Source organism: Dromiciops gliroides, chromosome 1 (assembly GCF_019393635.1).
Source record: "Dromiciops gliroides isolate mDroGli1 chromosome 1, mDroGli1.pri, whole genome shotgun sequence".
Lineage (NCBI taxonomy): Eukaryota > Metazoa > Chordata > Mammalia > Microbiotheria > Microbiotheriidae > Dromiciops > Dromiciops gliroides.
Genome location: NC_057861.1, coordinates 427,593,367 through 427,618,117, shown reverse-complemented (window position 1 = coordinate 427,618,117; position 24,751 = coordinate 427,593,367). Strand labels below are relative to the sequence as shown.

General features: G+C 40.8%; 1 protein-coding gene across 2 annotated transcripts in view; it reads right to left on the bottom strand.

Annotated features, from left to right (window-relative positions):
- Positions 1 to 15,542, bottom strand: part of SERINC5 (serine incorporator 5) — a 113,283-nt gene extending 97,741 nt beyond the window's left edge. For both annotated transcript variants that reach the window (XM_043979838.1, XM_043979839.1), the window contains exon 1: positions 15,366 to 15,542. In XM_043979838.1, the coding sequence (XP_043835773.1) occupies positions 15,366 to 15,392 (27 nt within the window). In that variant the 5' untranslated portion in view covers positions 15,393 to 15,542. The remainder of the gene's footprint in view (positions 1 to 15,365) is intronic.
- Between the last annotated feature and the right edge of the window lie 9,209 nt (positions 15,543 to 24,751).

Here is a 24,751-nt window from a genome sequence, read left to right as displayed (position 1 = left end):
GTCACACAGCTAGTAAGTATTAAGTATCTGAGGCTGGATTTGAACTCAGGTCCTCCGGAATCCAGGGCCAGTGCTCTATCCACTGTGCCACCTAGCTGCCCCCAACAAATATTTCTTAAAGGCCTACGTGTCAAGAACTATGCTAAGCACTGGGGAAACAAAGAGACAAAAACCATCCCTACCCTCTGGGAGCTCACAATCTAATGGGTACGATAAGCAACGGTATACAAATAAGCTAGATATGGGGGGAGAGACTGGAAGCAGAAAGTAATTAAAAGAGCAAAGGTACTAGAGAGAATTGCGAAAGGCTTCCAGTATAAAATGGGATTTTAACTGGGACTTGAAGGAAGCCAATGAATCCCTCAGACAGAGACAAAGACAGACAGCATTCCCGGGGTGGACAACAGCCAGAGAAAATGCCCACTGCAATGAGATGGAGAGCCTTGTTCAGGAGCCAGTGTTAACAGATCAAAAAGTAAGAAGCCTGGAAAGGCATCAAGAGATTAGGTTGTGAAGGGCTTTGAACAACAGAGGGTTTTGTATTTGCTTGATGGCAATAGGGAACCACTTAAGTTTAATGGGCCATAGGGTAGTGACATGATCAGGCAAAACCCCACCAGCAGGCTACTGCAATAATCCAAGCAAAAGGTGACATTTGATGTTTGGTTGTTTCAGTCGTGTCCAACTCTTCATGACCCCATTTTGGGGTTTTCTTGGCAAAGATACTGGAGTGGTTTGCCATTTCCTTCTCCATCTCATTTTACAGAAGAGGAAACTGAGGCATATAGAGTTAAGTGACTTGCCCAGGGTCACACAGCTAGTAAGTGTGAAGTGTCTGAGGCCGGATTTGAACTCAGATCCTCCTGAACCCAGGGCCAGTGCTTTATTCACAGATCCACCTAGCTGCCCTGGAGCTATCTTTCTTGCAATTAAATAAAGGGATGGCAGGCAGTCTTGAAGCTCCACCTTCAAGATTTAGTCTTGAATTATTTCCAGCATTATCACCGACTCAACTGCCTATCAAGAAAAAAAACAACAAACTATTTTTCTGTTTCTTTCTATACACAAAAGGTTTTTCAACCACACTGATATGATACTTGTGTCATTTTTGTTTGTAACACTTCTGCAAAAAGAGAAAAAAAAAAACCATCACTCATGGCCATAATCTAGGCTGGTACTCAAATTCCTTTCCATACTCCCTGGCCTAATTTCTTTCTTTCTTTCTTTCTTTTTTGGTAAGGCAATTGGGTTTAAGTGACTTGCCCAGGGTCACACAACTAGTAAGTGTGTAAAGTGTCTGAGGTCGGATTTGAACTCAGGTCCTCCTGAATCCAGGGCCGGTGCACGATCCACTGCACCACCTAGCTGCCCCTACCAGGTCCTAATTTCTTAAGTCCATCATTTTTCACCTAGAAGAGTTTTCTTGATTCGGGTTCTTAACAGTCATTCCTGAATAGAGGGGACTTGAACCAGCAAAGCGCATTATTTAGACAAAATGAGGACAACAAGACAAATGGAAAGAACTACCACAACAAAAAAGGAACACTTCAAACTGACCTGTTTTGTACAAAATACAGCCTTCTTTGAACAGAACATGATATATGGCTGTTAGATTTGGTTAGTTTTACTAAAATGGCTTCAAATTGGTTTTTCCCCCCAAAATTCCTTTTCATTGTGTTATAATGAAGAGCTTAGAAGGGAAGGACATAATCAGAATGAAGTGTCGTACAAAAATAAATAAATAAATAAATTCGATCCCCAGTGTGGAAAAATAAGACATCCAATATTTACATTAGTGTCAAGTTTTTAGTGTTTCTAAGTGTTTTTGTTTTTTTAATTAAAGGAAGAGGCCATTGAAATCTATTTGAAATCACATTAAGAAAAACTCAACATTTGGTGGTAAAGGGAGGCACTTTTGCCCATCCCATCATCTGCTATTGCCTCCATTACTTTTATGGGCATATCTTATGCATATAATTCCCCTAATAGAGTGTAAACTACTCAAGAGCAAAAAGTTTCTTTATGTCCCAGTGCAGAGCACATAGTAGTTGCTCAATAAAATGCTTGTTAAAAGAGTCCGCCTAGGGGCAAGCTAGGTGGCGCAGTGGATAGAGCACCAGCCCTGGATTCAGGAGGACCTGAGTTCAAATCCAGCCTCAGACCCTTGACACTTACTAGCTGCGTGACCCTGGGCAAGTCACTTGGCCCCAGTTGCCTCACCAAAAAAAAAAAAAAAAAAAGAGTCCGCCTTACCATGAGAAGTCATGGTTGCTAGGTACCATAGTCAAGTAGGCAAATGCCTATCTGTTTCCAGGCCTCAAAAATCTGAATTTTAAAGCTCTCCAAACATGGTTTCTAAAATTACATTGGTTTCATTTCTACCCGACTATTTCACATGCTTCATTCTCTCCCTCCATCTTGTCCTCTCTATTTTCTCACATAACTATCTATTCAACAACAAAGCTTTCTGATCATAGATGTTTGTCTAAAGCACCATATTAGAAGCTAGGAAGATCTGAGGTATAAGATGTTCTCCCTTCCCTCGGGAGGTTTACACTCTAGAGAAAGATAACAGTGTATATACATTTCAAGACTATGAATCTACTTCCAATAATACTACCACTAAATCAGTAACAATACAAGGTAGGTGCATACTGAGAGCCAAAGGAGCCTGGAATAAGCCACAACTTGCTCCATAAGACTTATGAGGAGGAAGAGAACTCTCTGTGGTTTGGACGGCTGAGGAAGATTTGACTGAAGAGGTTGATGTGGAGTAGAGACTTGATGGTTGGGTAGGGATTTGGGTAGAGAAGAAGTAACTGGGAGGGGGGGCAGAATTATAGCTGTGTGATCCTGGGCAAGTCACTTAACCCTGTTTGCCTTAGTTTCCTTATTTGTAAAATGAGCTGGAGAAGGGCATGGCAAGTTACCAAAATGGGGTCATGAAGAGTCAGGTATGACTAAAACAATTTAACAACAAATAAAGCTCTACAGAAATCTGTTACTTATTAATCAACATCCATTGCTTGACAGCAGATAAAACAATATTGCTGCATCATCATCACATCTGTGTCATCATCTCCTCCTCCCCCACCACCACCACCTCCATGCTGAAGATTATCGGAATGAGTCAGTGAATGCTAAGAGAAAACAGACAAAATCCAACCTTCCCAATAGCTGCCAATGTCACTTGATGCTCCTAACAAGAGTAAACTCTAGACGTGAATGAAGCCAAGGTGGGAAATTAGATCATTAATCCAAACTCGTACCTACGAGCATATTCTTTCAATCTGTGAGAAGATGTTCTATGAGAACAACAGACTAGATCATCTAAATTCGGGTTGTAATTAGATTATAATTCAAAATGGAGCCGATTTGTTTATGAAAGCTATATAAGAGTGAAACAAAAGCTAAACAAACTGCGGTATGTGTAGTGGAATACTGTTATTCAGTTGTTTCAGTCTGACTGTTGACCCCATTTGGGGTTTTCTTGGCAAAGATACTAGAATGATTTGTTGGTTCCTTGTCTAGCTCACTTGACAGATGAGAAAACTGAGGCAAAGAGGGTTAAGTGATTTGCCCAAGGTCACACTGCTAGTATCTAGATGAGGCTCAATTTGAATTCAGGGCTTTCTAACTCCAGGCTCAGTGCTCTATCCACTGGGCCACCTAGCTGCCCTTGTGGAATATTACTGTGCTATAAGAAACTATGAACATGATGGATACAGGAAAACATGGAAAGACACACAGGAACTGATGCAGAATGAAATAAGCAGAACCAAGAAAATACTATACACAATGATTAAAACAATGTAAATGTCAAGATCAACCACACACCCCAAAATCAAAAGCATGGGTTGCAAAATTATAAAGCTCAAGAAGGACTCCAAAGGGAGATGACACTCCCAGGCGACTGTGCACACTACATATGTTTTCAGACTTTTCAATGTACTGATTGCTTGTGCTTATTTCCTCTTATCTTTTTTTTTCTTTAAAAAATACTGTAACATGGGATAGCTCTCTGTGAGGGGGAGTGAGAAGGATCATGGGGAAAATGACGATGTAAAAAAAAACAATTTTTAAAAAGCATATAAACAGAAGTCTGATATGCCATGCTCTCCTAATTATCTCTGTATATACATGACCATTTAAAGAATTTTTTTTTGTTTTGACTAGACACTCCTAATGTGGAAGGAAAAAAAAAACTGCTGTCTAATCACATTGTACTGTAAAGCTTTTTTTCCATGTAAATTTTATTCTATGCTAAAAAGCTCAATGTAACTAAGTTTTTCCACAACAGCTGTTTTCCTTCAATACGAGCTCAATTTTCGTCTCATGAGGCACACTACTGAGGAAAAGCCAAATGTAAAATCCTGTTTCCTGTAAAATTCAAACAGATGTTTTATGTAATCAAACCAACCACTATTGTGAAGCTCCACCCCATCTACTGTATCCTGTATTATAAGGTGGGGGACAATATTCTAACAAAAGAATATGGTGATATCCCTACTGATAAAAATGGTCTTTAAAATATCACAACGAGGATGGCAATGATGCCATTCAAACAAACTAAATATTTGGGAGCAACAGCAAAAGTACAGGGTCTGTAACTTGATAAGTATCACTCAGCAACAAATCTCAGTTCTGTGTTCAGTTGCCCAAGGCATGCAAAGCAACAGCAAATTCAAGAGAGATGCTGACTTAGTCAATAATATAGAAATACAGATTGAACAACCCAGGATAATTCAACAGGATATTACAAAGCTAAGATAAGCATCAGGCTAGGGTCTTTAGACATCCTATCTTATTTGGAGATTTTCTACTTGAGACCAAATTATCTTAGATGGATGGGCCTAGTAAATGTCACTTTCTTCTGCCCATTTTTGAGGCTTCTTAATTGGGCATCTTGGAGGCAACTTGATGCAGTAGAAAGAGCTACACCGGGTTTGGAGCATCTGAGCTCAAACCCCAATCCTACCACTTAATACCTGTGTGACATTGGGCAAGATACATCTCCCTGTCCCCAGCCCAGTTTTCTCTTTTGTAAAATGAGGGCCCCTTCAATTAGAAGGATCTCCTCCTGCTCTAAGCCTACAATCCAGTGAGCTAGTAAGCTGAAGAATAAGTAAGTTTCTAAGGATAGTTCCTTTTACTTTTTCTGGGTTCATATCCAAGGATACTGTATCACAAACTGGAGAGATTATAAAAGAAATTTATGGAATACATAGTAGTAGTAGTAGTAGTAGTAGCAGCAGCAGCAGTAATAATAATAAATAATAAACAAGCAGTTCCCATTTCTACCATTTACCAAAAAAGATCATTACCAAAACTGAGTCAGAACTCCTGTGGATTTGGTAGCGGTTAGGTCTGCAATCTCATTGGTTCAGGGAACTACTAGGTGAGGAAATAACATTCTCTGCATATGTACAAAACCTAAAGTGCAGGGGCAGCTAAGTGGCGCAGTCGATAGAGCGCTGGCCCTGGATTCAGGAGGACCTGAGTTCAAATCCGGCCTCAGACACTTTAACACTTGCTGGCTGTGTGACTCTGGGCAAGTCACTTAACCCCAATTGCCTCGCTAAAAAAAAAAAAAACAAGAAAAAAAAAACCTAAAGTGCATGATTTGGGGAATGGTTGACTAAATTAATGTATACATAGATAATGGAATATTGATGGACTAGAGATGAATTCAGAGAAACCTGAGAAGCCTTATCTGAACTGATGCAGTATGAAGTATGCAGAACCTTGAAAATAATTTCTACAATTACCCCAACACTGTGAAGAAAAACCACTATGATATACCAGAATTCTGATCAATACAATGATCAAACATAACATCTGAGAAATAATAATGTAGCACACTTTTCTTTTTTTTTTTTTTTTTTTTTTTTGGCAGGGCAATGGGGGCTAAGTGACTTGCCCAGGGTCACACAGCTAGTAAGTGTTAAGTGTCTGAGGCCAGATTTGAACTCAGGTACTCCTGACTCCAGGGCCGGTGCTCTATCCACTGTGCCACCTAGCTGCCCCCTGTAGCACACTTTTCACTATCATCTACCTGAGAGGTTTAGACTCAGGGCTAAACTGAAAAAAAGATTTTCTGAACATGTCAAATATGTGGATTTGTTTTGCTTGATCAACCTCAGATACTTCCTGGCTGGCTGTGTGACCCTGGGCAAGTCACTTAATCCCAACTGCCTCAGATGAACAAAGGAATGAATGAAGGAATGTATGAAAATGCACAGAAAAGAAATAGGAAGTTCAGGAGACAACTGATCAGAACAAGTTTAAAATTAATATAGTGGGGGCAGCTAGGTGATGCAGTGGATAGAGCACCAGCCCTGGAGTCAGAAGGACCTGAGTTCAAATCCAGCCTCAGACACTTAACACTTACTAGCTGTATGACCCTGGACATTGCCTCACCCCCCCCCAAAAAAGAACAAGTTATCTAAAATATAGTGACATTTTTTAATGCAACCTTCACATGGTGGGTTTATGTAGACATCCAATCCTTTTTCTGTTCTTTATATATGAAGATTCTGTTTGTTGATGTATATTTTTTGTTCAGAACAAAAAAAATTTGAAACAAAATTTAAAATGATTTAAAAGTCTCCATTCCTACAGGTCTGCCACTCCCACATTGCCTCCCTCCAGAAGTGAAGGACATTTTCTCAGTCCTGGCTTTTTTGCCAGTTTTATCAGGGGCAACTAAGGCCAGTTCAGAAAAACAGCCTGAGTAAATAAACTTTATACAAAAATGACGGTCAATCAACACCACACATTTTGCCCTTCTTAGAATTTAGGGTAAGGAAGAGAAATTTAAAGCATCTCAATGTAAGCATATAAAAAAATGCAAGCAATAAAAGGCTCACCAGTGGTGTACACAATCTGCCACAGAATGAATCTTTGTACTTAAAGTGAATGTATCAAAGAAAAGACTGCTATTGCTCTGACATCTTAATCAATGAAGTTCAACAAACATGTAAGGGCTGACTAGCAGAGGGCACACTTGGAAGTGCTGGGGTTGTCTGTTCAGTCATTTCAATTCTGTCAACCCTTTGTGAAGCTATCTGGGATTTTCTTGGCAGAGATACTGGTGTGGTTGGTCATTTCTTTCTCCAGCTCATCTGACAGATAAAGAAACTGGGACAAACAGGGTTAAGGATTTACCCAGGGTCACACTAGGCAGTGTCTGAGGCCAGATTTGAACTCAGGAAGATTCTTCCTGACTTCAGGCCCTGGTGCTAGATGGAAAAAAATAGTTCCTGTCCAAGAGTTTACAATCTAATCTATATATAATCTTAATAATCTAAAGGGGGATAGGCGGGAAGAAGAGAGAGGAAATGTTAAGAAAATGCTAAGAGGGAGCAGCTAGGTGGTGCAGCAGATAAAGCACCGGCCCTGGATTCAGGAGTACCTGAGTTCAAATCCGGCCTCAGACACTTACTAGATGTGTGACCCTGGGCAAGTCACTTAACTCCCATTGCCCCGCAAAAAAAAAAAAAAAAGAAAATGCTAAGAAAGAGAAAGGAAAGGGCTTCAGACAAGGAGCTTCAAGAAAAAAAGAAAATGTGAGAACACAGATCATATTTCAGATAATACAAATATAAAGGAAGGGAAGCAGATTCGGTACAATGAAAAGAACACTAGGCCTCAAAGGAATGGGGTTCAAATGTATACACCTGAAGCACTTATTAGCTCTTTGGCCTCTAGTGAGCCACTTAAATCTTACTGGAATTAAGTTTCTTCATCTTTAAAAGGAGGAGGTCATGACAAGATGGGTCTAATAATTCCAGACCAACTCCAGATTAAGGATCCTAAACTCTCATGAAGGAACTGACACCTGAGCTGGGCATACTTTTCTATCAGACAGAGATGAAGGCATCCAACCGGGGCATGGAATGGGGAGTGGGGGGGGGGGGGAGAGCTTGAGCTACTAACACCTCCTCCCCCTCCTCCCTCCCCCTCCTCCTCCTTTTTTTGCAGGGCAAAGAGGGTTAAGTGACTAGCCTACACAGCTAGTAAATGTCAAATGTTATCCACTTCACCACCTAAGCTGCCCCCAGGGCAGGGTATCTTAAAAATGGTCTTTCTTTTTTTTTTTTTTTTTTTAGTGAGGCAATTGGGGTTAAGTGACTTGCCCAGGGTCACACAGCTAGTAAGTGTTAAGTGTCTGAGGCCGGATTTGAACTCAGGTACTCCTGACTCCAGGGCCGGTGCTCTATCCACTGCGCCATCTAGCTGCCCCCAGGGCAGGGTATCTTAAATGCCAGTCTAAGGAATTTATCTTTCTTTCAATTGTTTTTTTTTTAATCATAAAAGTATTTTATTATTTTCCAGTTACATGTAAAGATAGTTTTCAACATTTATTTTCATAAGATTTTTAGTTCCAAATTTTTCTCCCTCCCTTCCCTTCCCCCCTCCCCAAGACAGAAAGCACTATGATATAGGTTATATGTATACAATCACAATAAACATATTTCTGCATTAGTCATATTATGAATGAAGAATCAGAACACAAAGGAAAAACCTCAACAAAGAAAAAATACACACACAGAAGTGGAAACCGTATGGTTCAATCTGCATTTAGAATCCACAGGTCTTTTTTCCAGATGTGGAGAACATTTTTTGAGTTGGAATCGTCTTGGATCATTGCACTGCTGAGAAGAGCCAAGTCTACCAGTTGATCATCATACAATGTTGCTGTTACTGTGTACAATGTTCTCTTGGTTCTGCTCACTTCACTCAGTATCAGTCCACTTTAAGTTTTTCCAGGTTTTTCTGAAATCTGCCTGTTCATTATTTCTTACAGCACAATAGTATTGCATTACATTCATATACCACATCTTGTTCAGTCATTCCCCAATTGATGGGCATTCCCTTGATTTCCAGTTCTTTGCCATATTTCTTTCAGATGTCAACAGTGAATGAACCACTCTAGTTTATGTTTGGTTTGTTTGTTTTTTAGTGAGGCAATTGGGGTTAAGTGACTTGCCCAAGGTCACACAGCTAGTGTTAAGTGTCTGTGGCCGCATTTGAACTCAGGTCCTCCTGACTCCAGGGCCAGTGATCTATCCACTGCACCACCTAGCTGCCCCCACTCTAGTTTCTGAACCAGGGAATGACATACATAGTCCTAGGTCTCAGGAAGATTACTTTGGCAGTTAAGTTAAGGATGGATTAGAGAAGGGGAGATACAAAAAACAAACAAAAGAATTAAGAGGCTATTTAAAATAGTCTAGGTGAGAAGTAATAAAGGCTAACTAACTAGGCCTACTTTAAATAACAATACAAACCCACCACCACCACACCTCTCCATCAAGTCCATCCTCCAGACATTTCCAGAAGGCCCAGGTTAGCCGGCATGTCAGTACAGACAGAACAAAAAACAAACAAAAAACCAATGGACTTGGATTCTAGTCCCAGCTCTGTCACCATCTGCCTGACCTGGAACTAGTCAGCTCCACTCTGAGTCTCAGTTTCCCTATCTGAAAAATCAGATTGGACTAAGATGGTCCTTTTCCCAGGTAGAGCATTACTCTTTATTTTCTGCTGGGTTGATTCCACAGAACATCACCTTCATCCCCACCCCCCCCCCCCAAAAAAAAAGTTTCAGCTTCCTTTTTGTATATTGTCTTTCTCCTTTAGACTGTAAGCTCCTTGAGGGGCAAGACTTATTTGTATCTCCAAGCTTAGCACTAGAACTGGCACTTGATAAACCTTTTTTTTTTTTTTTGGTGGGGCAATGAAGGTTAAGAGATTTGCCCAGGGTCACACAGCTAGTAAGTGTCATGTGTCTGAGGCCTGATTTGAACTCGGGTCCTTCTGAATCCAGGACGGGTACTTTATCCACTGCTCCACCTAGCTGCCCATAATAAACTTTTACTGAATTAAAATTGAATTAACATGCTATAAAACCTTCTGTATCTCCAATGACTCCACTACAAAATGGCCTTCTTCCAATATAACAAATGTGCTTCAAGTGCCTACTTCTGGGGAGGGATGGGAACAGCTCTGTACCAGTAAACAGAGTTGGCCTTGAAGTTGGGAAGACTAAGGAGAGGTCTGCCCCTGCACATATTGACTGGGTGACCTTGGGCAAGTCACTTTACCTCTCTGGGACTCAGTTTCCTCATCTGCAAAAAAAAGGAGAGAGAGAGACAGGACTGGATGACCGCTAAAGTTCTTTTGGAGCTCTATATCGATGGTCCTTCGAAGGTAAGGTGCTTGGGGATACAGAGACAATGAAAATAGTTGCTCCCCTCAAGGATTTCATGCTTAATAAAGCAGACTGTATTTGCTTAAATATGATCTGGAAATGTTTCTTAGTTACTTCCTGGAGGGAAGGGAGAGGGATGTTTAAATATACTGCCACACCAAATAAAATTGTTTAATGAGGAATGAAAAGAGTAAGATAATGTCAGTTAGAAGGTATAAAAATCGAGGAAGAAACCCACACATACACTCTGTTATGTCCTTTCAAGAGGATATTTGCCTTCTTTCACTCAACCTCAAATTCCCTGAGATTACTAACTTTATAATACAGATAAATAATCAGTGCAAAACTCCAAAGTTAATGCAGTCAGTTAGTTGGAGAATAACTAGAACTAATAAACTCTATGTGGGCTACTATGGCTGTCCTTAAAAAGGAGACTGAATGGATGTTTTCTAAACATCAAAAGTGGTTTTCTCCTCTTTGTGATTTTGGGGGGGGGGGAGGGGGGGTGGGCAAGGCACTCTGCTTAGGGCTGGTTCTTTTGGCCAGATATTGCCTCTTAGGAGATCACTGCCTTTGATCTAAAATGAAATTTAAAAACACACACACACACACCTTACTATGCCTAAGGAAAACAAAGAGAGCCTTGTACAGAATAGATCAAATCTACAAACAGGCACTTCTTTTTTAAAAAGTGGCAGTGTCTTTAAAAAGAAAGTCTAGTCATATTAAAATAATTTTAAATCTACAAAGCACAATGGAAAGAAAATTTTTTAAAACTGTTCTGAATACTAACTAAGCCCAGGCCTTGGGGCAGCTCTCTTAGTTTAGGAGAATAAGATAATTTAAGTGTGCTAAACAGTGATCAAGGCCTTAGACACACACACACAAAGACACACACAGAGTACTCATACGAAGTGCCGTCACCATACCTCCCCTCCTTCACCATCAGAAAACACAATGAGCAGTGAGTGTGCATGTAAGGCAGAAAGAGGGTTAAAAATCTCATTGGGAAGAGACACTGCTGCGGAGGTAGGACCCCAGCTGGGCTGTTCTTCTGCCTTTCTCTCCACCTCTGTCCTCACAGGCTGTTGTCTCTCAGGAATATGGGGGGGGGGGACCATTAAAGGAAATAAATCCAGCTGAGATTGGAAAGATGTAACTATGGAATATCATAGAGTCCTCTCGCTTCCTAATTTTTTTTTATTGTTGTTGAGTCATTTCAGTTGTGTCTGACTTTTCATGACACTGTTTGGAGCTTTTTTGGCAAAGATACTGGAGTGATTTGCCATTTTATTTCTCCAGCTCATTTTACAGATGAGGAAACTGAGGCAAACAGGCTTAAGTGACTTGCCCAGACTCACATAGCTAAATAAGTGTCAGAGATTGGATTTGAATTCAGGAAGATGAGACTTCCTAATCCAGGCCAAGCATTCTAACCATTGTGGCACCCAGTTTTCTATCTGCAGTTGTTTAAATAAATCCCTTTTTTATTGGGGGGGTGCACCTCAGGTGGAATAAATGTCAATGGAGAGACAGAAGAAAGAAATGAGGATATGTATTTTTTACATCCTTTGAGGTACCTTGCACAAATATTTTCAGTAGCTGTTTAAGAAATGCCTTTTTAACGAATGGTAAGGTTAGTTCAGTTTCTTTTACTTCAAAAATTGCACATGATTTCTATTAAAAGACAACTAGTATCATAATACTTATTACAATACATTCCACATAATTACCAATTATTTTCCAATGATCTCTTGACTAGCTCATCCTGGGAAAAACGTGTCCTTAATTTTAGATCTAGAGTGTGCATTTGTACAACTGACACAAAACTTTACCCTAACAGAGAAATCCCTGATTCTCTTTTTAAGGCAGCAGGGGGGAAAAAGAAAAGCAAAAAAGGACAACTATTCCAATTCTGGACTGTATATACAGGAAATCAAAACAGTTGTATTGACAGCCACAAATTTACTGAGGACTGATCCCCACCTACTCCCCCCATTCCCAGGGCAATGAATTGCCTGGGCCAAACCAATCTTTCTCAATTCCAGATACTTGATTGATTTATGGATCTCCCTTCAAACAAACTATCCCCTCCCAAAGATTCTCAAACTTACTTCCCGGACTTTAGATTATGTAAAAAGATTCATTTACATTAAGTAGTTTCTGTCGGTGAGAAACTTACTTTTCCCACAGGCAGTCTTCTAAACTCCCTCAGTTCTGTCCTCAGTGCCCATCTTTGGGTATTCCTAGCATCTTGCTTTTCAATACTCCAAGTTATAGCTCTTCTGCCCCAATTAAAAACCTTATTTCTCCCATATTGATTGTTTCATTAATTTTCAGGTCAACAGATCAAAGCAATAAAATGGGACCTCGGGTATGTCTGACAAGTTCCAGATAATTTTAAAAAATGTTTTATTTGCTGCCTTGGCTCCCTGGTATGAGAGAAAGGGCACAGAACTGGTACTGAGAAAGCATAGACTGGAGTTCTGGCTCTGCCACTTAACTGGGCATTTATTAAGGTATACAGTAGGGGCTTAATAAATGTTGGTTGATAGGTTGATTGCTCCGTGCCCAAGCATTGTGCTAAATAAACTCTGGAGAAGTTGCCTAACTTCCCATTTGTACTTAAGTGGCTGTGTGCTGCTCATGACCACTTTGGGGATTTTCTTGGCAGAGATCCTGGTTTGTCATTTCTTCTCCAGCTCATTTTGGAAATGAGGAAACTGAGACAAACAGGGTTAAGTGACTTGACCAGAGTCACACAGCTAGTAAATTATTTGAGGCCAGATTTGAATTCAGAAAGATAAGGCTTCCTGGTTCCTGGTCCAGAACTCGATTATCCATTGTGCTACCTAGCTTATGCTTAATTTCTCTGAACCTCAGTTTTCTCATCTGTAAAATGGAGACAATACTCAGAGGGCTGCTGCTGAGAAAAGTGGAAATCACTATATAAAGTGGCCTTTTAGTATCATCATCATGAACACAGGCTTCCTTTGCCTCCATGAAAAAAAAAAAACTAGTTGGTACAGTAAAGCTAGTGTTAGGGAACACTCAAATGAGGTTTCCTTTGTACTGTTTACAGGATCATACTGTTCTCAGTAAGATACTGTTCACTGTAACTGCTATGAGTCCCACTGGTCTTTACAAACATCTTTATACACATACACCCCCACCGCAGCTGAGACCCAAAAAAGACACAGTGGTGATTCACTCAGGGGCTACAAAAGACTACAAAGATTCATGAACACACTGGGAGAAAGCAAGTTCACAGCTTGCTGTGATGAACATCTTAGAAGTTGGCTCTTTCCAAGGTAGAGCCATCAAAAAGGGAATTTTAGAAATTTGAAAATACAATTCAACCTAAATACTAATAACTTAGCTATTCCTCTTTGGTACCAAAAACCCCCACAATGCATCCACCAATTTTTTTTTAATTTGCATTTTACATGCCTGAGAACTTTTAACTCCCCAGGAGTAAATCCTTACAACTTTACTTAGGTCTCAAGATAACATTAATCAGCCTGATTCTGACCCAGTTAACCTCGATTTAAAATCCTCATGTGTTAAAAGTCCTGGCTGAATGCTTATTAAGTACAGTATTAAGACTAGGATACCAGGGGATGACTTCAGACCCATCCTGAAGTTAGCACGTCATATAAAATGCAGCCATTCGGAACAAATCAGTTACTGCTCCAACTTCAAATTCATTTGTGGGCTTCTATATAGCTACACTTATTAGCAGGCACGAATACAACTACACAACTCTATTCCCCAAGTGGGTTACTTTTAACGCCAAACAACAACCATTTATTAACCACCTACGATTTTGGTAGGTGCTGAGGAAAGGGAAGAGAGGAAGTGTCCACTCTGCAAGAGCTAATTAACCTCGCTCGGTACTTGATCACCCAAAATCAAAGCATCATAGGGATCTCAGAGGTCATGCATCTAATTCCCTCCTTTTACAGATGAGGAAACTGAATGTATTAAGTATAGTGCCGGACACTGAATTGGAACCCAGGTCTTCCTAACACCCCCCCCACCCCCACCCCCAATCCACTATACCACTTAGCCTCCCTAAAGCAATCAAGATTCCCTGGACAAGGTTAACTCCAGATTTACAGGATTAAGATAGGCGGGACTCATTTCCAAAAGAAACTAGAAAAAGGAAATCACCCAAGGCCTGCAGGGCATGGAATAAAATGAGCTGAACAAATCCCGGAGTACTTCACCAAAGAGTAGAAAATGCACCACCCCCCCAAGAGAAACTGTGGGGAAGTGCTTATCTTGACAAGTTAAGGCAAGTCCTAAAGAAAAATGAATTTTTTTAAAAATCAGAGTTTGCACACTCCAAAGTTCCTGTCTTCCTTTGCGGTCTGTTTAAGTCTAAACACCCAAAGGGTACAACTGTATCTTCACAAGTTTCTACTTATGAAGACGGGGATGAACCCAAAGCCCAAGGTGCCCGACCAAAGAGGACTGGGAAGTGCAACTTGGTCGGGCTTTCCTCTCGATTCCGAAGAGGCGGGTTCTCGGTTCCCCGAGGATTTCCAGTCGAAGCTGGGTGACCACCTGTCAGAGATGCGGCAGCGGGGATTACCTTCCAGGTGGGGGATGCACTAGTCGGCCCCGGGAAGCCCCTCCCCACGCAGAGAGTCTGGGATTGCATGATTCACTTTGTGAACAGAAACCCGGGCTGCAATGAAGTCAGCGAGAGAGATACCAAAGCGAAATCCTCATTATAGCAGGACAGAAGACCCGCCCCTGAAACAGGTCAGGCTCCTCTCTCGGAAGAGCAGCCAAGCCCTTCCTGCTGTCCGCCGATCCCCTACCCCCAGCCCAGCGGCCAGACCCGAACCCAGCGGTCCACGGACCCCAGGGGCTGGGCCGTCCTCCCGACGGCCGGCGTGTGCGCAGCTCCAGCCCGAAGAATAAAGGGGCGACGCTGAGCCAGAGCTCTGACCACGCTCCCACGGATCGAGTTGGGCTTGAGAAGCTGGAGGGTGTCGCGCTTCAGGTCCTCCCTCCCCACAAATGAATCGGGACCCCTTCTCCCAACATGCAGCCTTTCCAGCTCCCCAACGAAGCTTCGGTCCCCGAGAGGCGCAGGAGCGGTGACTGCTACCCCCGAGCCTCAGCTTGCCCAGCTCACCTGGCCTGCGCAGCAGGGGGCTGACATCGCGGCGGCTGCAGAGGAGCAGCGCTCTGCCCCGACGGTTCCCGGGTTCCAGCGGCCGGAACACGCAGCACCCGCAGCCTCACGCGCCTCCCACTCCCAGCGATCACAGCAGCTCCGAGCTCCGGGGGCAGCCGAGCAAAAACAAACGACCGCGGGCCCCGCCCCCTCGTCAAGCCCAGGCCCCGCCCCCACCCTCCCAGGACAGACAATGAGCTGCGATGCGCCCCCTTCCACCTCTGCCTTTCCAGAGCTGCAGAGTGATAGGTTCTAGCTTTGCACTGACTTCCGCTGTCGTCAGGATAGCCCAGGCTGGTAAATTACTTCCCGGTGGGAAGAAGTAGTTGCTCCCCAAACTTGCCTCCTTCCCCACACCACTGTAGAAGGGGAGAGGAGCTGTCTCTGAGCTCCTCATTCCAGTGGTTCTTATATAAAGAGCTGAGTAGGGGACTGAGATGAAACAGTGGCTGACAGCACTGATGAAAGGAAACGAGGTTCCCTCCACCCCCTACCCCGGCCAAGTTTTTCCCTTTACCCGGATCTTCTGGGAAAATCAGCTTGTGACAAAATTACAAAATTCCGCTCCCAGAGAAAATGCAGACCCATGGAGTGCCAGCAGGCTGGATGTGGGACGAGAGATTTGCTTTAAAATCTTGCCTCATGTTGTTAACTAGCTCTGTGGTCGGTTGACAACTCATTTTACCTCTTTGTGGCTCAATTTCCTGATCTGTAAAATGGGGGTAATTATACTTGTACTTACTTTCCTGCAGAGTTGGTGTGAGGAATGCGCTTTGTATAAAAGCACTCCCTAAAATGTAAAATGTAATTTGGAGTTCAGTTTCAGAAGGTTCTATTAACAAGATAGTAGAGTAAAGGTAGACACTAGCCTGAACTCTCCCGAGTTCTGCCTCAAACAACATTGATATAGCAAAATGAATTCAAAAAGGACAAGGTGAAACAATTTTCCAGCCCAAGACAATTTAGGTCTGCAGGTCATGCCTGGCAAGGCATCATAACAGGTTTGGGAATAACTGAATCAACATTGCTAGCTTCTGGGGCTCTCAGTCCATGGACAATAAAAGGAATGGGGTGGGGCTGTGTCCGACAACTGATCAGAAGGAGATTACAGGGAACCCTGTGCTGACACTGGATGCAGGACTTTGTTGCATTGCCCATACAAGGATCCAGGTCAAAGTCTCAGTCCAAAAAGGCTCACTAGTGTGCTACCAGTAGGGACCCCTGGTCACAGTTCCAGGGTGGAAAAGAGTGATTTTGGTCCCTTAAAGACTAGAACAGGGGCCAGGAGAGCAGTGACCACACCTCTCCTTAGATCATATCACCTTGGAAAAACTTTAAATTTACAGATGGCCCCATAACTAGCTCAGAAAACAATAGCACCCAAAAAACAAAACAAAACAACAACAAAAATAAACAATCTTGGGGAATGGAGCTCAACTTTATTTATTTATTTATGGGGGGGGGGCGAGGCAATGAGGGTTAAGTGACTTGCCCAGGGTCACACAGCTAGTGTCAAGTGTCAGAGGCTGGATTTGAACTCAGGTCCTCCTGAATCCAGGGCCAGTGCTTTATCCACTGTAAGGCCTAGCTGCCACCTGGATCCCAACTTTAACATAAAGTCAAGAAATGGGTTGGGAAAATGAGCAAGCAACCAAAAAATAACCTGACCTTAGAAAGTTACTATGGTGAAAGGGAAGATAAAAACATAAACTCAGAAGAAAACATAATCAAAACAGCTACATCCAAAGCCTCAAAGAAAACTATGAATTGGTCTCAAGCCATGGGAGGGCTCAAAAAAAGGATTTTTAAATTAAATAAGAGAGGTAGAAGAAAAATTGAGGAAAATGATACAAGAAAATCATGGGGGAAAAAAATACAACAATTTGGTAAAGTAAGCATAACAAATACTGAAGAAAATAACACCTTACAAAACAAAATAGGCTAAATGTAAAATAAGCACAAAAATCCACTAAAGAGAAGAATTACTTAAAAAAGAGAATTGGGGGCAGCTAGGTGGCGCAATGGATAGATCACTGGCCCTGGAGTCAGGAGTACCTGAGTTCAAATCCAGCCTCAGACACTTAACACTTACTAGCTGTGTGACCCTGGGCAAGTCACTTAACCCCAATTGCCTCACTAAAAAAAAAAAGAGAGAGAGAGAGAGAATTGGCCAAATGGAAAAAGTTGTACAAAAATACAATGAAGAGAATTCCTTAAAAAGTAGAATTGGCCAGTTGTTGTTGTTCATCCTTCATTCTCCAAGAGGATCAATGACATCAGGAGGGCGATATCTTGGCTTACAAGTGAATTGGATTTAAGTGAGGCAGAGCTGTGCAAAGCCAGATGGAAAAGGAGGTACAAAAGTTCTCTGAAGAAAATAATTCCTTAAAAATTAGAATTGAGCAAGTGGAAGCTAATGACTCTATGAGACATCAAGAAACAATAAAACAAAATCAGAAGAGAGGTAAAGCCAGAACTCTGTAGGAGCCTTTCCTCCTTGTATAAGGCAGGGTCTACTGGACTCTTGGTGCTCCCTTCATTTTTTTTTTCTTTTTTTGTTTTTGCAGGGCAATGGGGGTTAAGTGACTTGCCCAGAGTTGTGGTATATGAATACAATGGAATACTATTGTGCTGTAAGAAATGATGAGCAGGAAGAGTTCAGAGAAACCTAGAGGGTCTTACGTGAGCTGATGATGAGTGAGATGAGCAGAACCAGAAGAACATTGTACACAGTATCATCAACATTGAGTGTTGACCTACTGTGATGGACTATATTCTTCTCACCAATGCAATGGTACAGAAGAGTTCCAGGGAACTCATGATGGAAGAGGATCTCCAAATCCAAGAAAAATAAAGAAAGAAAGAACTGTGGAGTATAGATGCTGATTGAACCATATTATTTCTTTTGTTTTGGGTGCTGTTGGTTTTTTTTTTCTTTCTATTTTGAGGTTTTGCATCACTGCTCTGATTCTTTCTCTTGTAACAGGATTAATGCAGAAATAGGATTAATGTTATTATGTGTATATATATGTGTGTGTGTATATATATAAATCTATATGTATATGTATAGAGATATATAGATATAACCTATATCAGATTACCTGCTGTCTAGGGGAGGGGGGAGGGAGGGGTGGGAGGGAGAAAAATCTGAAATTGTAAAGCATGTATAAACAAAAGTTGAGAACTATCTTTACATGTAATGGAAAAAATAAAATACCTCATACATTTAAAAAAAAAAAAGTGACTTGCCCAGGGTCACACAGGTAGTAAGTGTCATGTGTCTGAGGCCGGATTATGAACTCAGGTACTCCTGAATCCAAGGGCCAGTGCTTTATCCACTGTGCCACCTAGCTGCCCCTGCTCCCTTCATTTTTAGGGAAGCTGGGAAAAGATGCAGATGTTGTCTTTAAGCACAAGTCCCTGCTAGGGTAATCCATACCAAGTAAGACAGTTGGCTCTACAGATAAACCACACAAACAATCCCTGCCTAAAGAGAACTAGTTGTGTCACTTTTCTATAACTCAATGTCTGAGTAGCCCACAGGTATTTTTTTAAATTTATTTATTTATTTATTTTGGTAGGGCAATGGGGTTAAGTGACTTGCCCAGGGTCACACAGCTAGTAAGTGTTAAGTGTCTGAGGCCAGATTTGAACCCCGGTACTCCTGACTCAGGGGCCACTGCTCTTATCCACTGAGCCACCTAGCTGCCCCCTCCCCACAAGTACTTTTAAAAAACATTTCTTTTTATTCTGAACTAAATTACAAAATAAAATGGGCATTTTCATCTACATAGAACAGGGAGGAAAAGATTTTGCATGAAAACTGTAGATCTGCAAAGTAAGTTCAGATTGTTTTTCTTAAGTAAATAAATTCAACCTGTAGTTTTCAAAGCTATCCTGTCTGCCTTTGTTTTTTGGTGTTCTTTAAAAGATGCCTCCTGGGGGCAGCTAGGTGGATTAGTGGATAGAGCACTGGCCCTGGAGTCAGGAGGACCTAAGTTCAAATCTAGCCTCAGATGCTTGACACTTACTTACTTGACACTTGCAAGTCACTTAACCCCCATTGCCCTACCAAAATAAACAAAATTTTAAAAAAAAGATGCCTCCTGGACCTTTTTCTTTTTTATTATTTGTGCTATTCTATTGATAGCCCCTTTAACCTAGCAATCCCTATCCCCCCTCACCCATTTTTACCTATTCCCCACTCCTGATAAAAGAGGAAAAAGAAAAACCCTTGTAAAAAATGTGTTGTTTGTCCATTGTTTTCAAAGACCTATGACATCACTGGGTGATGTCTAGATTTGCACATCAACTGAGGCAGAGTTGTTCAGAGTCATGAGCCTCACTCTCTCTTCCTGAGTCATCAAAGTTCACTGGCAAGACAAAAGTCAGGGTGACTGGCCATGACCTGGTATGCAGTGGATGACCACGGCATCCTTGACGTCTGACCAAACTCTAAGCATTCCACGTTGCCAGCTTCAGCCAACTTCATGAGTGTTAGAACAAATTGTTCTCATTGCCCATTCTGCTGGGGAACAGACATCCCCTTAAGTTACAGGGGCCTCTTGGTTACCTTCAACCTGGTTTAGTCCATATCAGGGTATGGCCACTGTGTGTGTGTGCTATAGCTTCTTGAATCCACAGGAGAGAGATGAGTAAGTCAGATGGATAAGCAGCCCTAAAAAGGGTTCAGCAAGACCTTTTGTCAAAGATACTGGTCCTCCTTGAACACCCCCCGTAACAAATATACAGTCAAGCAAATCAAATTCCTACACTGGCTGTGTCTGAAAATGTAAGTGCTATACTCTGCATCTTGTCTATGTCAAGGGGTAGGTGCTTGGGGCAGCTAGGTGGCACAGTGGATAGAGCACCAGCCCTGGAGTCAGGAGGACCTGAGTTCAAATCCAGTCTCAGACACTTGACACTAGCTGTGTGACCTTGGGCAAGTCACTTAACCCTCATTGCCCAACCAAAAAACAAAAAAGCCCAAAAACAACAACAACAAAAAAGAAGTAGGTGCTTCATCATTAATACTCTAGAATCATGTTGGTCATTGCACTCACGTAGTTCTCAAGTCTTTCAAGGTTATTTTTCTTAGTGATACTATTATCATATAATTTTTTTTGTTTCTCCTTACTTCACCCTATATCAGTTCATATAGATCTTCCTAAGTTTCTCTGAAACCATCCATTTTGTCATTTCTTGTAGTGCAATAATATTCCATTACATTCATGTACCATAATTTCCATGTCTTTGCTATTAAAAAAAAAAGAATTGCTACATATATTCTGTACCTAGAAGTCTTTTTCCTCTTTATTTAATCTCTGTGAGGTATAGACCTCCTGAGTGTCATAGATGGATTAAAGAATATATACAGGTTTGTGACTTTGGGGACATAGTTCTAAATTGCTTTCCACAATGTATGGACTAGGGGCAGCTAGGTGGCATAGTGGATAAAGCACCAGCCCTGGATTCAGGAGAACCTGAGTTCAAATTCAACCTCAGACACTTGACACTTACTTAGCTGTGTGACCCTGGGCAAATCACTTAACCCTCATTGCCCTGCCCAAAAAAAAAAAAAAAGACAACATAATGTATGGATTAATTCAATTTATAGGTTCACCAAAGGTGCATTAATATGTCTGTTTTGCCAAAACCCTTCACCAAATGTTGTCAGACTCTCTGTGACTGCATTTGGGGTCTTCTTGGCAGAGATACTAGCTTGGTCTGCCATTTCCTTCTTCAATTTATTTTATAGATGAAGAAACTGTGGCAATCAGTATTAAGTGACTTGTCCAGGGTCACCCAGCTAGTAAGTGTCTGAGGCCAGATTTGATCTCAGGTCTTCCTGACTCAAGGTTGGGTGCTCTAATCATTGTGTCACCTAGCTACCCCTCAACAAACTTTTTTTTCCCCTTTTTTATCATCTTTTCCAATCAGATGGGTGTAGAGTGCGACCTCAGAGTTGTTTCAATCTGCCTCTCCTTAATTAGCAATTTGGAAAATGTTGTCATATGGTTGAATTTAGCTTGGACTTCTTCCTTTCAATTAGCCTATCTAGATGCCAGCTAGCCTATTTACCATTTATCTGTTGGGGAAATGATCTCATTTGCTTGCAAATGAGTTTCACTGTTTTTCTTATTATACTAGTAACTTAATATTTGCATCACTAATAGACTTCTTTTGATTTAGTTTTGAACCTCATTGAGTTTGGTTCCTTTAATTTCCCTCAAAGATTGATACTTTATTCTTAGTTTTCATATGGATGACAGTGATGTACAAAATCAAAAAGCATCAATTAAAAAAAAATTTAAAGAAAGATACAAAAAACCCCACAGAAGATATTCAGGCCTAGTGACCCATCGGCCCAGCCTCTGAATGAGAGGAGCATCTCATATAAGCTGTCAATATAGTACAATTCTTTAAAAAAATATATCGATAGACAGTACAATTCCAGCCATTGTTTTATTAATCCCAGGTTGCTACAGTCAGCTATGGGGCATTTCTTCAGTGCTATGTATGCTGAGAAACAATCTATGACATGCTTCCTGTCTCTCAGCTGAGAGGAGATGGACTTTGGGTAGAGAATAAGGCATACATTATGTGGAAAAACTCAATACTCAGCTCATTTAGCACAAGTCTTTCAAAAATAAATTTATTCCTTATCTATTCAAGTATGGTTGGTTAGAGAGAGAAAGCCACATGGGCTTATTTAAAATGTCTCTGACTCAAGTCATTCCTATTGACAATCTGTAGTGTTAAGAAACAAAGACAAAAATCTACAGAAAGATTAAAAACGGGAGTATGATGTCTAGCTGAGGGATTTTGACTTTATTTAAAGACAATTACAGTAACTTTACAGAAAACCCTGGAGAATCATCTTTTTAAAACATCAAATGTGGTCAAGGGTGAAGAAAGGGTTATTGTTCTTAATTGCATCAATCAAAGTAGTTCCCTTAACCTGGTCACCACCCTAATTTAATTTCAGGTAATTTAAGGTTCTTCTGATTAATTTCAAGAAAACTGTGCTTGAGTTTCCCATTATAAAAATGATTAGACTTTTGACAGGGATGAAACAAAAGGATTTCAGAATAAGTCCTTGCTTCTTTGGAAGTTAAATATTAATAATTAGAAGATTAATATCATTAAGTATTAATATGATTTTTTCCATTTGGAAGAGTCCAAAAGGACTTAGATTGAAAAAAAATTTCTTAACATTTTCCTTAAGGAACTAATATTGATGGAACAGACTGAAGCATGCTATTTTTCACTTTCTTTCATTTTTTTTTTTGAATCGAGGTTTCTTGTACAAAATGACAAATATGGTAACATTTTACATAATCATACATGCATAACCCACATCTGATTGTTTGCCACGTCAGGGAGAGGGGAGGAGAGGGAGGGAAAGAGGGATAAAAATTGGAAACCCAAACTATAAATAAAAATGTTTATTATTTTTTTAAATCTCCTTAAGGAAAAGGGAGGCCTTAAGGTAGTTCTACAATTGTCTGATATGACCTACCTATATGTTGATTCTGTTTTACTTAACTGTACTTTGTTTCAAGTGAGGGTTCAGGGTTGGGTGAGGGAGTTATCATAAAGTTACAGACATTTTTAATACATCAACAAAATGTTAAAAAGAAACCATCTATGGGAACATTTTAAGAGTATCTACCCTCCTTGCTTATAGATATAGGAGGAATGCTGTCAGTTGCTAGTTTTACCACACCATAGGACTCTACCTGCAGATTCTAGAACATAAAGAACCTGCTGTTTCTTTTTCTAATTTAAAAAGCCTCAAAGACTTTGCCCCCCATCTTTTTTGAGGGAGAAAACTGTACGTCCTGTTCCTAAGGTATAGGTAGGGTTTGGGTGGATGTCTTTTGATGTGTTTGTCAGATTCAAGAGACAGTCTGTTTGCAGGTTGCCCAAGAATTTTCTCCCCACAAAATTTTCCTGAAATAAATTGAGTTGGCTTCTTTTACACATCATACCTCTGGTGTGTGCAAGCACACATTCATAATATTATAAATCACCAGCTTTCACTCCTAGATTTGGAATATTTTGAAAGGGAGGGGAACAATCTTGAGCTTACAAAACAAAACTAAAACTAAACTGTTCAAGTCAAATAAACATTGATTTGTGTATTATTAGAAAACAATCACCCACCACCCTCTTTTCTCCCTTTGACAAATTTAGTTTCGTTAATCAAGTAAATTAATTTCAGATCTTGTTAAGCTGATAGTTTAGAAGAAATCAAAGGTAATATTTTTAAATTCTCTATCAAATTTTAGACAACTTTGGATTTGAGAGAATTTGATTATATGTTGAGGGTCACATAATGCAAAACTAGAAATAAACATAATTTTCACTATCAAAAGGTTAACAGTGAAAATACACAGCCTCAGTAATAATTAAAGAGACAGGGGCAGCTAGGTGGCACAGTGGATAGAGTTCCCAGCCAGAAGTCAGGAAGACTCATCTTCCTGAGTTCAAATTTGGCCTCACATACCAGGTATTTGACCCTAGGTAAGTCACTTCACCCTTTTGTCTCAGTTTCCTCATCTGTAAAATGAGCTGGAGAAGGAAATGGCAAACTACTCCAGTATCTTTGCCAAGAAAATCCCAAATGGGGTTATAGACTCAGACGGGATTGAAACAACATTTTTTTTTTTAATTAACAAAACACAAGTTATATCAACTTTATAATACCATAAATTAGCAAAACAAACAACAAAAATTCTGAAACTCAAGATCAGCCAGGCTGTAAGGAACAGATTCATTCTCCTACTGATAGTGTCTATGAACTAGACCCATCTTTCCAGAAACCAATCTGCCAATATGTAACAAGGGCTATATAGCTGTTTTCTATCCTTTGATTAGATAGTTCTACTTTGGGGTCTATACCCCAATGAAATAACCCTGAAAAAAAGTAACCAATACAAAGAGGTTAATGGTTGTAACATTTATACTTTGATATTTGGAAGCCAACTAATCTAATCCCCTTATTTTACCAATGAGGATACTGAGGCCCAGAGAGGTGAAGTGATTTGCCCAGAGTTGCACAGGCAGTACATGAGTGCAGCAGAATTTGAACCCATCTCCTCATAAAATCCAGCACTCTGTACCTCACAAGGTGAATAATCTCGCCAGTGAGGTAGATCATATCCTCTCTATGCCCTCTCACACAGCAACTCATCCATGCCCCCACACCCCTGCCACAATCCTCCCCAAGGGGTTCACCCAATTTACTGGAGAATTGTTGGTTTCCGTGAGTATGGATACCAGTAGAGCATGGAATAGTCATATACTGGGCCTAGAATCAGAAAGATCCAGAGGTGGTC